This window comes from Polyodon spathula, chromosome 26, assembly GCF_017654505.1.
Source record: "Polyodon spathula isolate WHYD16114869_AA chromosome 26, ASM1765450v1, whole genome shotgun sequence".
NCBI lineage: Eukaryota > Metazoa > Chordata > Actinopteri > Acipenseriformes > Polyodontidae > Polyodon > Polyodon spathula.
In genome coordinates this window covers 601,816-617,905 of record NC_054559.1, presented here as the reverse complement: position 1 = coordinate 617,905, position 16,090 = coordinate 601,816, and the positions used below count along the sequence as shown (strand labels likewise).

Sequence of the window (16,090 nt, the reverse complement as noted above, 5' to 3'; positions counted from 1 at the left end):
GAACACAGCTCTCGCAGTTCTCCCACAGATGTGTTTGAGCTCCAAAGTGTGAGGTTTGCGTGCATTCTCTCAGGTCCTCGGTTCCCTATTCGTACCGAGGCTCCAGTCTGGGTTCTGTTATCTCTGCGATTCATGCTTTGGCTTTTCATCAGTTGTCGGCGTTAATGAAAAAAATAGCAAAACCTTAACAGCCTTTACAAAAAAAAAAAAGAAAAGAGTGTGTGCATGACGAGCAGTACTGTTCTGAATTAGACCTGCACCCTTTCCTATTTCCTCTCTTTTGACCACTTAACTCTTCCCCTCTCACTGCCCCCTCTCAGTACTAGTATTGAAGGCCCCCCCCCCCCCCTTGCTTCTCACTGCCCCAGTTTTTCTGTCCTGCAGGTGACTCTTCTCCCCCCCCCACCCCCCCCCTATCCCCTCTCTCCTCTCTCTCCCTCTCTCTCTCTCCCCCCCGCTGTCTGTACAGCCCCAGTTTTTTGTTTTTCGTCCTGCTAGGTGACTCTTCTCAGACCACTCTCTGCTCTCTCTCTCTCTCTCTCTCTCTCTCTCTCTCTCTCTCTCTCTCTCTCTCTGTGCTACAGAAGACCCTTCTTGTACTCACTGACCCCCCCCCCCCCCCCCCCCCCCCTCTCTCAGTGTGCTGCAGGAAGACCCATCTCAGACTCCAGAGCCCCGGCATGTCTGGGCCCGGCACTCCCTTCCCATCACAGACATCCACTGTGGCCTAATGGGACCCCAGGCTCGTGTAGCCACTGCCTCCCTGGACCAGACTGTCAAGGTGGGTCTGTCTTTGTGTTTGTCTGTCGGTCTGTGTGTTTGTGGGCCAGCAAGGCACCTCCACATTGCTTTGAAAGCCCATGACTGCAGTACAGCAGGAAAGATCACAATAGTTCAGCTTGACTTTGGGAATGGAAAACTAAGCTGAAGCTATAGTGGAGGCAGTTTTAGGTCTGTAGGTAAGTCCCACTTTATATTTATTCTGTACTATTTCTTGGTTATGATTTTTGCTTTTCTATGCAATGAACCCAACAAAGAAAGGTTTAATGTGCAGGATAACCCTGTAAAAAAAATCTGAAATCTAATTAAATAGAAAAATGGATACTGCAAAGGTGACTGTCAATACTCATGCAACACCCTGTGTGACAGCCAGCTATTCATTGTCACCATTGCAGAAGTATTGTACTGAGTTTATTTTCCGAACTAGGAAGCTAAAAAGCTGATCCATGAAAGTTTGGTTGAAATATATTTTTGAAATGTCCTGTGTATTTTGTTGCTTCTGGATTCTGAGTAGAGAGATTGTGATAGTATGTGCAGGCACTTGTCTTGTATCTGATTGAACTTCTGTTTCTGCATAGCCAGCTGCAGCTCTTGGTGATTTGCTTTTTCATCATACTGATAATTCTAGTTCACAGCTGTGGCAGACGAGGTATGGTACTAAAATACTTTATGTTGAGAGAGGTATTTTCATGTTTGGATATCTGTTCAAAATTCAGGATTCAAATATGCAACAATGATATTACAGTATTCACTGTATGTAACAATATATTAAAGTAAAAAAATATATAGATATATATATATATATATATATATATATATATATCTATCTATATATAATATATATATATTATTATATATAGTATATAGCCCATAAGTAAGAATACAGTGGCTCTCAAAAGTATTCTCCCACCTTGGACTTACTTGCAAGGGAAATATTATGATTATTTTTTTGTTTGTTTGTTTTTTTTTAATATTGCAATGTTAATTTCTGTTATGTGGAATGTAATAAACAAGAATCAAAACTGTTTTTTTTTTTTTTTTTTAATTCAATGGACAATGTCTTTTCCACAGTACCAATGACGTTATTACCTCATGAAAATGTGTCTGTGGGCACTTTTCTACAGGAAGAGACAGACACAAAACAATCTTTAAATGTCCATCAGAAACGTGATTATCAAGAATGCTGCTTGCTTCCTCAATGTCTTGCTACCCTGAAGAGACAATAGCGCGCTCCGATATCAGCAAATCATTTTAAGGAGCCCTCTCACAAGTGCAGAGGTAGCCATGTAATCCACTTAGTGCTGGGCCAAATATCCTAATATTCAAACAAACATTCATTGACATGTATTCGAAGGCAAAAATCCATTACCGTGTCAGCCAGAAATAATATATTCGATAGAAATTAAAAAGCTGTATTACAAACTGTTTTGACCCGATTTAGCACCTTGACGGAATTTCTGAAATGGCGAGAGAAAAACATCTGTCTGATGTGTGGGATTAATACAGTTTTTTTTTTTTTTTTTTTTAAAAACCACAACCCCACAGTTACTCCCAACACTAGTTAAAGGTGGACAGAGCATTAGAATGGGCATACATAGTGATCTCAACCTAAACCACAGGTGCTGCTTCAGGTTTGGGAAACGAGTCAGAATCAGGACATATGTAATTGCCTCACACTTTTCAGCACTGACCCAACTTGCAAGGGAAATGTTCTAATCGTTTTTTTTCTTTTGCTTTGTTGTTGTTTTTTTTTTGTGTAATATTGCGATGTTAATTTCTGTTATGTGGAATGTAATAAACAAGAACCAAAAACTGTTTAAAAAAAAAAAAAAAAATTCAGTGGACAACGTTTTTTTCCCACAGTAGCAATGACGTTATTACCTCATGAAAATGTGTCTGTGGCCACTGTTTATTTCGAAGAAACTGCAATGGCAGGGAATAAACAAAAACAATGCAATGTCTACTTTATGTATTGCCTGAAATACACACAAGAAAATAATGTTCAACTTAAATGATATGGCATCCTCTGTGTTGTAGTTAATTCCATGTGGTAAAGGAAGGCCTTCCCAACCTACAGTGACTCTCAAAAGTATCCCCCCCTCCCCCTTGGACTTTTCCACATTTTATTATGTTACAACATGGAATCAAAATGGATTTAATTAGGAGTTTTTGCCACTGATCAACACAAAAAAAGTCCATGTAGTCAAAGTGAAAAATAAAATCTACAAATAGTTCTAAATTAATTACAAATATAAAACAGAAAATAATTGATTGCATAATTATTCACCCCCTTTGCTGTGACACACCTAAATATGCAACCAATTGTCTTTAGAAGTTACCTAATTAGTTGAATGGAGTCCACCTGTGTGCAATTAAGGTGTTTCACATGATTTCAAGTTAAATACACCTGTCTCTGGGAGGTCCCATAGTTGGTTAGTATATTTCCTAACAAAAACTACATCATGAAGGCAAAGGAACATTCAAAGCAAATCCGGAATAAGGTTCTTCAAAAGCACCAATCACGGGTAGGATATAAGAACATTTCCAAGGCATTGAATATCCCCCAGAGCACAGTAAAGTCCATTAAAAAGAAATGGAGAGAATATGGCACAACTGTGAATCTGTCCAGAACAGGCTGTCCTCAAAAACTGAGTATACGGGCTAGAAGGGGAGGCCACCAAGATCCCTATGGCAAATCTAAAGGAGATACAATCTTCCAGGTCTGAGCTGGGAGACACTGTGCATACGGCAACACTAGCCTGGGTGTTTCAGAAAATGGCCTTTATGGGACAGTGGCAAAAAGAAAGCCATTGTTGAAAAAAACTCACGTCAAATCTCGGCTAGAGTTTGCCAGAAGGCATGTGGGAGTCTCTGAGACCAAGTGGAAGAAGATTCTATGGTCTGATGAGACCAAAATAGAGCTTTTTGGCCTTAACGCTAAGCCTAACGCCACAAATCGTCCTGAGAACACCATCCCTACCGTGAAGCATGGTGGTGGCAGCATCATGCTATGGGGATGCTTCTCTGCATCAGAGCCTGGAAAGCTCGTGGAGATAGAGGTCAAAATTGATGCAGCAAAGTACAGAGAAATCCTGGAGGAAAACCTGCTAAAGTCTGCAAGAGACCTGGGACTTGGGAGAAGATTCATCTTCCAGCAGGACAATGACCCCAAACATACAGCCAAGCCACACTGGAGTGGCTTAAAAACAAAACAGTCAATGGGCCAATTTACAAGCAAAAACTGAAAAGCATGACAACAGATCTCTCGCACTTTTATGGTCATGACAGTTCTGCTGCCACGTTTACATGAGACTTTATTTTAGAGAGAGAATTTAGTCGTCCAAATGCAAACTACCTCATTAATAATAAAATAATGGGAAAGTTTATTTAAATATCACCAAACGCTGAAGAGGTGCTGCGCGATAAAGGATATCGTTCACATAATGCATAGGGGTTTACATGAAGTTTTACGTGCAAGGCAGAGATGGAGAAGGTTACCCCCGCCCCTCTGTCTAGAATGCAAAGGGCTTGCAGTTAAAACGGTTCATGCTGCCAAGAAGAAGAAAATAATAATATAGATTTCCGTGTTTTGCAATTGCAGCATATTTTAGTTTTAGAAAAGTAAATGATGGCTGGCACAATTAATGGGGCTGGTATTTCACAGGACGTCTGGGAGGATGAGGATTCCAGCAAATGGTCTGATGCCACTACCACTGGCCGGTCACCCATTAACCGGTGCATTTCCTCCCAGAACCGAAATTGGGACCTCGAGCTTTGACCGGAGGACTGCAGGCATGGTCTCTCTTGCAGGTACAAATATTTTAGTTTCTTGAATTTATCTCGTACCTGCAGGAGCGTTCTGTTTATACCAAGTTCAGCCAGAGCACCGGTAATACTGGTGAAAATGGTGGCATTTCTTTGGCGAGGTCGATCCAGTTCATCCATAAACCCCAGGTCTGCAACAATCTGGAGGAGGGAACGAGTTTCCTCAGTCGTCCAGCGGGCCTGGTGTTGCGTGCTGTCAGAAGGGGTGGAAGCTTGAAACGTCCTGCGGGGGGAGAAAAGCTACATTATTTCTAGTATTATTATCATGATAATAATGCTGGTAACAATTATCTAGTAGTTCTCATACTCGTTCATAATTAGGGCTAGGAGTGTGTCACAGAAAAGTTGGACGTAAATAATGGAGCAGTCACGGGAGAATAAAGTCGCAGGAATTTAAAATTAAATCAAATAACTGTCTTTAATAAAAGCATATTGCGGCGTTGGTGCACACAGGTTCAGCAAAGAAGAACGAGACGAGCAAATGAAATTTCAATTTGTTGTTTTTTATTTGCTCTGCAACGGTGACTACTAAATAACAGTAGCATTTATAAGCACTGAACTAAACAGAGAATAAAAACTCAAACAGGAAAGAGACGGCAAGCGTAACACACTGGTGAGAAATACACACAAGGATCACACAAAGAGGGTGTGGGGCTGACAAGAGACATGCACATTAAGTGCAACCGTAGAACAATTAAAACACAAGTGGAACAATAATTTCAATTAAAAAGAGGAAAATGTTCAATGTATGTCCTGCATCGAAAGCTGACAGTTAGTATAGTACACACATACACACTGAATTTATGAACTGATAACATAACTTTCAAGTATTTAAATCGAAGAGCTTAGTTTGATTTCAGAATTTTTTTCTTCTTCTCCAAAAAAATAAAATAAAAAAGGACAGGAAGTACGGTGTTGGAGCTAGTTCAAAATATGTAATTATTTATTAGAATTTATAAATGATAAATGCATTCTTTTTAAATGTGAACTTTAATATTAATGAGAAACACTTTCCAATAAAATCACATACAGATTGAACAGAATTTACTAGCATCCCCGCAAGTTCCGCACATCAGCAAAAATCGAGGACACTAACAAAAGACACGGAATCCGTGACACCCACAACCACCGTGACTAAATCCCAGCCCTATTCATAATACACTGAAATGAATAAATAATGTTATAAACTGCTGACATCATTGTATTGGTATAAATCAATATCTCTATATACAATTTAGCTGTGACCCTCACCAGGAGAAGTGGGTTGATAATAATGGATGGATATTTAACCGATCTGTATTAGTAAGATTGGGATAAGGAAAATCTTACACTACAGAGGAGGACAACAGTGTGGAAAGAACGTTCCCAGAGAAGAGCATTCTTTTATATAGGGGAAGTGGAGGAGGTATCGTGGTATTTCATGAGTGTCTATCATGAAGTATTTTGCACGACTGTCAAGTTTGTTGCTATGGGACTAATCAGGCCAATTAGCGCGCGCTTTACCAAAGTGTAATGACACTTAAGTCGCACACTTTTTTTGCCGCGCACTTTTGGAACGAGCACAATCATGCATCATTTGAGTGTGAAACGTCATGAATGCAGTAAAGTAGCGCAATTAAAACTTGCATGTAAACCCTGCCAGTGTCCTGGAGTGAATATGTGGAGAATAAGAGTTGAAAATTGCTGTTCACCAAAGGTCCCCATCCAACTTGACAGAGCTTGAGCAATTTTGCAAAGAAGAATGGGCACAAATTGCAGTGTCCAGATGTACAAAGCTGGTAGAGACTTCTCCAAATAGACTCATGGCTATAATTGCTGCCAAAGGTGCCTCTACCAAATATTGACTCAGGGGGTTGAATACTTATGCAATCAATTATTTTCTGTTTTGTCTTTGTAATTAATTTAGAGCAATTTGTAGATTTTATTTTTCACTTTGATATTATGGACTTTTTTATGTTGATCAGTGGCAAAAACTCCTAATTAAATCCATTTTGATTCCATGTTGTAACATAATAAAATGTGGAAAAGTCCAAGGGGGAGGGGGGGATACTTTTGAGAGTCACTGTAGGTTGGGAAGGCCTTCCTTTACCACATGGAATTAACTACAACACAGAGGATGCCATATCATTTAAGTTGAACATTATTTTCTTGTGTGTATTTCAGGCAATACATAAAGTAGACATTGCATTGTTTTTCTTTATTCCCTGCCATTGCAGTTTCTTCGCAAAAAACAGTGGCCACAGACACATTTTCATGAGGTAATAACGTCATTGCTACTGTGGGGAAAAAAACGTTGTCCACTGAATTTTTTTTTTTTTTTTTTAAACAGTTTTTGGTTCTTGTTTATTACATTCCACATAACAGAAATTAACATCGCAATATTACAAAATAAAAAACAACAACAAAGCAAAAGAAAAAAAACGATTAGAACATTTCCCTTGCAAGTTGGGTCAGTGCTGAAAAGTGTGAGGCAATTACATATGTCCTGATTCTGACTCGTTTCCCAAACCTGAAGCAGCACCTGTGGTTTAGGTTGAGATCACTATGTATGCCCATTCTAATGCTCTGTCCACCTTTAACTAGTGTTGGGAGTAACTGTGGGGTTGTGGTTTTTAAAAAAAAAAAAAAAAAAAACTGTATTAATCCCACACATCAGACAGATGTTTTTCTCTCGCCATTTCAGAAATTCCGTCAAGGTGCTAAATCGGGTCAAAACAGTTTGTAATACAGCTTTTTAATTTCTATCGAATATATCATTTCTGGCTGACACGGTAATGGATTTTTGCCTTCGAATACATGTCAATGAATGTTTGTTTGAATATTAGGATATTTGGCCCAGCACTAAGTGGATTACATGGCTACCTCTGCACTTGTGAGAGGGCTCCTTAAAATGATTTGCTGATATCGGAGCGCGCTATTGTCTCTTCAGGGTAGCAAGACATTGAGGAAGCAAGCAGCATTCTTGATAATCACGTTTCTGATGGGCATTTAAAGCTTGTTTTGTGTCTGTCTCTTCCTGTAGAAAAGCGATTTGTTCATCAAGGGGGTGTTAAGTGAATTAACTGGGCATCTGGACATTACATTAACTCAGTTTTGAAAGTGAACAGTGGTATGGCTATATTTTAAATAGCCACAAGCGAAAAGAAATAGTGAGAGAGAGGAACTAGTGACATATCTGCAATTAAAGGGTGTTCCTTATTATTTAGCAATTTAGCAGATGCCTTTATCCAAAGCGATTTACAGATATTAGGGAGTGAGCTATACAGCACAGCTGCTGCTGCAGAATCACTTACAATAGGACCTCGGTTTTGCATCCGTTTTGTTATCGCCCAACCCTATAACTTGAGCCATAAATGCTTCACTTACCGTGCGCTAAAGACCAAGTTGTTAATTTGCCTGGTATAATTGTTTGATTGTGTAGATGTGTGAGGAAGTCTAGTTGTGTTTGAGTGAGCAGGCTCTAACTGAAGCCTGGGGATGAGCTTGTGTTTTTAATTGCATTTCAAGAAGCCCAGTTAAATCTGAAATTGCTCTTGCGTCAGGCTGCTGTGGGACAGCCTGGCTCCTTTTGAAGTACAAACAAAGAGGAAGATATTTGACCTCAGGGTGCAGTTTGCTGCTCTCTGTGTCTCTCTCTCTCTCTCTCTCTCTCTCTGTCTCTCTCTCTGCAGCATGACTGTCTGTGAACAGCATGCTCTTGATCTGGCCAATATGGATTGGCTCAATTTTGCATGCTGTAGGCTTACACAGCACAGATGGGACTGGCTGCAGATTGTAGAAGAACTCACAAACTATAAAAGGGTTCCATTCAACTCATTTTCGTTTATTATTACCGAATCTTATAGTTGAGTGTTTAAAGTTGTGGATGCTGAGCTATCAGTATCATGGTATATAGATGTTTCACTGTCACTGTTCCTGGGAACAGGGAGACAGATGAAAGAACAGTTTTTCTTCTTTCTAGAGAAATCCTTAACGAGGTGTGATCAAGACATTTTAAAATACTAAAAGACTGTGTTAAGACTTTAGTCTGGGGATAAGTAGAAGAGGCTGCCTATCCATCTATATTTCATACATGTAAATACGCTGATGTAGGTCAGTGCGATCTGCTGTTCATCTTATCATTTCAGCCATAGTATTGAGTGATGCTATAAAGAAAATGCTTGCAGATGCATTTAAGTGCCAACACAGAACTGAAATGTGTGAACCTTGCACACAGATCATTGAGCCAGTGTCCATGTGACCTAGCTTGGCTTAGTTTTACAGCAGAATTTACAAGCATTTGAAGTTATGGAAGATATCTGTGAAAAAAAAGTGCTTCCTGCTTCTGATGTTAATAGTTTAGACTTTAAACATTTTCCAAGTATTAAAATTTAGGATCTGTAAATGAAACCATTTCAGTGCTATGCAATGACAGGTCAGCAATAGCTACAGTTTATACAGGGCCAGGTCCACAACTTTACAGTCAATTTCACAATGATCCTAATGGTACACATGGGGTGTCATTCTGAAGGTAATTATCTGTACTTTAAGAAAATATGGCTTCTTTATTGTTTGACTCATACACAACATGAATGCAACTGTTTGACAATTGCCACGTATCCAGAGATATATTGTAGTTATTTTCTCATTGTGTTTTTGAACAGCATTGTGATTTTACTGAAAGGTAAGCTCTTGTAAGTAATTCTGTTAACCTTATATTTATTTATTCCGTTATATTTTAACATTTGTACTGAGCAATTTCAGGTGTGGGCGTTCAACACCAGTACATGTAGGTCCGACACCATGCAAGCAGAGTTACAATCAAGGTGGAAGATTGCTTCTGTTGTAGTGTATTAATAAGGGTCTGATATATAAGTACGCATAGCAAAGAATTGTACACAAGTCCTCAAACCTCAACTATTTTGGTGCCATCCGAGTGTGGATGAAAGTTAGTTTGCCTGAGTAACACTGCTGTATTTTATGAGCATTTCTCCTTTATCAAGAAAGGAGGACAGCTGACTTCTATCTAAATTCCAGTCCTTATTGGTACAAACTGCCCATAGGTCAGCTGAAGGTTATTTATGGATCCCTTATTGAAAGTGTTTTGCATGTCCACAGACATTTTGTACACATGCAGTCTCATCCACATTACTGTTGAGGTGCATCATACAACAAGGAGAGCCTGGGGGGCGTCACAGGTTGGGTTCATTTGATTGGTTACAAACATTCCCAGTACATTCTAGTTTAAATGTTTGTAAAGAAATTAAACTGAGTCTAACATCCATACATCCTGCCTTATTGTCTGAACTTTACCCAGCTTCCATTTATACTTATAAAATCTGCTTCTTGCCAGGAGTGATGAAACAACACAATCACTGTTTACTTTTTACAAGAGAATAAATGTTCCTCATGTTACACCATATGGTTGTCTTCTGTCAGTGTGGCATTCAGGGACCCGTTAGAGATCTGGGGAGGTTGGGGGAGTTGAAAAAAAAAAAACAAATGTGTTTCCTTCTGGTTGCCATGCTTCAGATCGTTAGTCACACAGTGCCTCTAATGGTAAGGAATATTACATTTGTCTACTGTCCACCCAAAACAATAAATCTCTCTGAAATTAAAGAAGCCAGCTAATGCAGAATTGTTGAGCGCTTTGATAAATTATTTTTAACCAAGTCATAAAATCAATAATTTTTAAAAGGCTGTCAAATGCACTTTATTGTATGTGTGTGTGCGTGAAATTTGTCTCTGAGAAGGGAAATAGAAGGAAAAGAGGTTAACACATAAAAGGAAGTGGGTTAAATAAAAAAATATTGAAATGCAAAGGCAATCCATTTGTTTTATTATCCTTAATTAATGGCCCCCTGGTCATCTTTTTAGAGTGGGGGTGAAGCATTGTCCTAAACGTGTTGCCGGTGGTGTTTGGAGAAAGTGTTGGGCTAGCAGGTTTGAGTAGCTTAGCCTTAAAGGGCACATAAGAACCTTTTTTATTTTATTGTGTTATATGTTCCCATGTGTTGCTACAGCTGTTTACGTAAGGTGTGTGTTATAATTTTCTTTATTTTTTTACATTTTGACCACTTTTTTAAACTTTTAATTTGTATTCCCTGTCTCAAGATGGCTTCACATGTAACTGCATGGACCTCTCAGAACTACATTTCTCATCATCCTCCTGCTCATTGGTAAATCCATCTCAGTTACATATGTGAGCAGGATGATGATGGGAAAAAATTAAAACAACACCTTATGCAAACAGTTGTAGCAACACATAGGAACATGTAACACAATAAAATAAAAAAGTCCTTATGTAGTCTTTAAGGGAACGAAATTGCTGGGCTGCAGTGTGGAAGGTGATGGGTTTGAGTAGCTCAGTGGTTAGAGGAATAAAATAAGTAATGGACTGAAGTGTATAATGGGTTTTAGCAGCTCAGTCTTAAGAGAAAGAAAGCGCTAGGCTGCTGCGTGGAAGGAAGTGATTCATGCCTGCTGTGTAGAAGGTAGTGATTCATGCCTGCCGATTGCCTGCTGTGTGTTTCAGTAAAGCAGACACATCCACCAATGACAGGCAGTGAGATTCACATCTAGCCCCCACACTCTTGATCTGTGCTGGTCTGGAAACAGCCACTTGATGTGTGGATGTAAAGCAAACCTTTTATCCTGTGGTCAGGCCGTGGGCTGCCATTCCTCATGCCTGATTCATTGGCACAGCGCTGAGTGTGCCAAGCAGTCAAGAAGCCATTTTGAGGGAGTGATGCAGCAAGCGCTCTCATTCTCGCTCGGAGCAAATTAAATGATTAGCGTGCTGAAAAAGGCGGCGTAAATCTAGCCCTGAGAAGTCAGATTTTGGAGAGGAAATTGATTTGGTGAGGGGTATAAGCAGTGCTATTTCAGTGTATAGTGACTCAAACAAAATAACCACCCTGCTGGGTTGTGCCTGATTTAGTGCCAATGCAGAATGACAGGGTATTTCACCAACCCATGAAGAGAGATAATATCTTATAAGAAAGATCTTAATTTTTTTTTTTTTTTTATGGCAAAATGTACAGTACCATTCCCTTTTACCTGTGACTTATGATGGCTGCCATATTGAGGTCAAGTTTTTAATATTTGGTACTCTGCTGTATTCTATGATTTCCCATTTATTTTTGTTTCCGGATGATAAAGACCTACAAGACTTCTTGCTTGGTACACAACTGCATTTTGTGATTGTCTGGGTTTAATTGTGGGTATTGTAGAAGAAATAAACCCTGCATGCTAAATGTATTGGTGCCCTTGACATTAACCTCATATGGCTACATGAGGTCATGTAACATTACATTTCTTTGCAGTACAGTTTTGAGTTATTGTCTTAGTATTTGGTACACCTCTGCATTCCATGATTTTCCCATTAACATTCCTGATGTTGTCTTGTAAGAATTAACTGTTTCATTTCCAAATCATTTTTGCCTATGGATGGTTTGACACATCAGCTCTACCGTCGGTACACAGCTGTATTGAGTGATTCTCTCAAATAAGTTCCATTCTAATGTCCAGTGAAAGTTAACGATAGGTAAGATTAAATAGGAAAAAGGGTCAGCCCTGTAAAGATGTAATGTAAAAGTTCCTTTGTACTACTTTTTTACATGTGAAATGTTTTTGCACAGATTTTGTTAACCTTGGGTACTCGACTGGATTAAAACAAGAGTTTGTTGACATTAAATATGACAACTAGTACTAGAATTGTTCAAACGTTATGTCGGCCAGGGTGTCCTCGGCTCACCATGCACCCCTGTAGTCTTGCCGGGCACCTGCGAGCTTGCCTGTAAGCTGCCCAGAGCTGTGTTGTCCTCTGACACTGTAGCTCTGAGGTGGCTGCATGGTGGGCCTGCAGTGTGAAAAGAAGCGGACAGCACGCGCTTCGGAGGACAGCATGTGTTCGTCTTCACCGCTCTCGAGTCAGCGTGGGGATGGTAGCGGTGAGCTGAGCCTAAAAATAACTGGCTATTCCAAATTGGGAGAAAAAATGATCAAAACAATTGCTGACCACTAAATAAAAATAAATAAATAAATAAAATCGCATCAACATAAAATATTTGATATATAATTTGAATACTGGTAATCCTAAACTGCAAGGACAGTGCGAGAAACTGAAGCTTTGGTAGAAACTTTGGTCAGACACCAAAATCTTGCCGAACTCGACAAAACTCACAAAATAGTAAAACATTCAACCTTTTCTCAAATTACTTTGTTTAATGCCGACATTAGGAGAACCGTGCAGAATTGTGTAAACTGCATTATCCTACTGTAGGCATTCAAGAAATGTATTCATTAAATTAGCGAAGTGCTCCACAGTGCTTTCTTCTACAGTAATATGTAAGAATCTAAAACATGCTATATTAAAAACTGGAGAAGTACATCAATAGCTGCCAACTTTCAATATGCCTTGCAGGACATTGTAAACATCCGTTTCACACATCATATAAACGAGCCGAGTGCACTTGCAAACTGCATTGTAAACACAAACAGACTCGGTTCTGAAAAAAGCCAAAAGGTGGAAGAAAAAATAACTTTAGCTTGCCTGCATATTCTTTCATGATGGTTTTTAATTTCCGTATGTTTTATAATATGTACTGTACTCAAAGAGAGCCCACGTCTCAAATAAAAAGTGGCGAAGCGAAGCCTTTCAATGTGCTGTTGTAGTTGTTTCAGCCATTTAACACGCACACATTGGCATGCTTGTCAGAAAATGAAAATACTGTATTCAAGATTTGAAAATGTATGTGTATAAATGATACTCGCTTTTTTTACAAGCAAACTCGCAACCATGCTGTTGGCAACGCAAAAGGTTGACAGATTTCTACAAATTTCTAAAGTAAACACTATTCAAACAATAATCATAATACAAAATAATCGTTCTCAGATCGTTGCCGCTTGTCGCCTCTCCCGGGTCAGCACCAATCTTACTGCTGATCCGAACGAGCCCTTCAAAGATTGTGAATGGCATTTCTGACCGGAACACACTGTATCCCTGTGACAGAAATACAATGAGTTCTGGTTGTAAATCTCCCTCTTGACCTGTGAGGGCGCTAAATAGCGAAAGGAAAAGTATCTGGACAGGCTAGCCGGACAGGCTAGCCTGACAGTTCATTTCCGAGGTCGGGAAATCGGTCAGCCTGGATGGAAGCAAGACTCTGTTGCAGGAACCTGTTGACCCGGAATGTAAACGAGGTAGCAGCTGCAAGGTATAGACGCAGCTGGAAACGTTTACCATGGGATTATGTGGGGTAGCATAAAAGAGGCCAGAGAAACGCTAATCTTTTCCTTCGCTTGGGTTGTATAGGTAAACCTGGAAGGACTGAGAGCTGCAGTAGAAACTGTCGGAATATTTGTGAGTGTTTGTTTGGAGTGTTAGTAATTGTCTTGTTTATTGTATCACTAGACAGCTAAACATGTTCCGGAGCTGTCGCTTTTGGACAAGCACAAGCAGGAACTGCACTGCACAAACTGTCACTAAATAACCTGTTATCACCCACCACGAGCACTACTACACGCACCCGAGACTGGTGACCGTGTTTTAGTATTGTGGGGCGGATAATGTTTTATTGTTTGGGACTGTAAACCTGTTGGTTTGGCTCCGTGCATTACACATTGTTGTGTATTGCCGGAGCGTTTTTCTTTTGTTGGTTATCAGACCCGGATTATAATTAAAACCCCTGTTCCCCTACTGGATTACAATTTTTTGTGATTTCTTCTGCACTGCATCACCTCTACACCTGTTCACAATCACTGGCGAAATTGCCACAATCCCAAATCAAAACGTTGGACAATTCGATCCCGTTGTCCAGCTTCCACGTGGCGTACCTGGGTATCCGTTGGTGCTTTTTTTCTCTTGCTTCAGTCACAGCAGCAGACAAACACCTGCTATCTCGTGAACTATTACTGTGAGACTGGATATGAGGGTAACTAAATGTTGAATTCCCAACAAAAAGCTGCTGTTTTATCTGCAAGTCTGGGTAACTGACATTTGTTTGTTTCACTGTCATCATGAAGCTAGATTTTCTTTCATCAACTCCACTCTATGTATATATTTTTTATATATTTTATTTCTTTATCATTCTTGATTTAAATACTTCACTTTTGGCTTATTGGTGCAGTTGGTAGCTTAGTTGAGGTTGAGGTAACGAGTATTACCAGCAGCACTTCAGTACAGTCTCAGATTCTGGCTGTACAACAAATACGATGTGCGGCGGGAAAGTTCAGACGAGTTCAATTACGCTGTTATGGGGGGTGGGGGTGTTTTTAAAAATTTGGTTTATAAATTAGTTTTTTTTTTTCAGCTTTTTGGCACACTAACCCATTTCCCTGCATTTATAAAACAGAAGCCATGTGGACTATACTATATACATTATACAGTTAAAAAATGTTACCGGCCCAGTTGAGCCTGTGGTGCTTCATAACTACCAGCCAAACTGTGCTCTCTACCGGCTCTGGGCCGCTGGATCATGGTTAATGTCGAACCCGGGATTTTACATGGGCTTTTTTCAGAAATGGCTTCCTTCTTGCCACTCTTCCATACAGGCCAGATTTGTGGAGTACCTCAGCTATTGTTGACACTTGGACAGTTTCTCCCATCTTAGCTGTAGGTCTTTCAGAGTTGTCATTGGCCTCTTGGTGGCTTCTCTGACCAATGCCCTTCTTACCCAGCTGCTCAGTTTGGGAGGACGGCCTGTTCTAAGTAGATTCCTGACTGTGCGCCAAGGGATATTCAGTGCCTTTGAAAACTTTTTATACCCCTCCCATAATCTGTCCCTTTCCACAACTTTACCCTGGAGTTGTTTTGAAAGCTCCTTGGTCTTCATGGTAGTATCTTTGTTTTGAATGCACTACCCAACTGTGGGACCTTTCAGAGACAGGTGTATTTAATCTGAAATCATGTGAACCACTTTTATTGCACACAGATGGACTCCATTTAACTTATTGTGTGAATTCTGAAGGCAACTGGTTGCACCTGAGCTTATTTAGGAGTGTCATAGCAAAGGGGGTGAATACTTATCTAATGAAGACTTTTCTGATTTTTATTTAATTGATTTGTTTTTTCACCCCCCCCCCACACACACACACACACACACACACAATGTTTTTCACACATTTAAAGTGTTCAGTAAGTTGTGTAAATCAAAGAAAAAATAAAATCTCATTTAAGTGCATCGATTTCTTATTGTAACGCAACAAACTGTGAAAACGTCCAAGGGGGGTGAATACTTCCTATAGGCACTGTACATACAGTGGCTCTCAAAAGTATCCCCCCCCCCCCCCCTTGGACTTTTCCACATTTTATTATGTTACAACATGGAATCAAAATGGATTTAATTAGGAGTTTTTGCCACTGATCAACACAAAGTCCATAATGTCAAAGTGAAAAATAAAATCTACAAATTGTTCTAAATTAATTACAAATACAAAACAGAAAATAATTGATTGCAGAAGTATTCAACCCCTTGAGTCAATATTTGGTAGAGGCACCTTTGGC

At 39.7% G+C, this 16,090-nt stretch overlaps 1 protein-coding gene across 2 annotated transcripts in view; it reads left to right on the top strand.

Moving 5' to 3' along the window:
- The window catches only part of LOC121300908 (WD repeat-containing protein 18-like), a 53,698-nt gene that overhangs the window by 14,490 nt on the left and 23,118 nt on the right, over nucleotides 1-16,090 (top strand). For both annotated transcript variants that reach the window (XM_041229888.1, XM_041229889.1), the window contains exon 5: nucleotides 640-781. In XM_041229888.1, coding sequence (XP_041085822.1) covers nucleotides 640-781 — 142 coding nt within the window. The remainder of the gene's footprint in view (nucleotides 1-639; nucleotides 782-16,090) is intronic.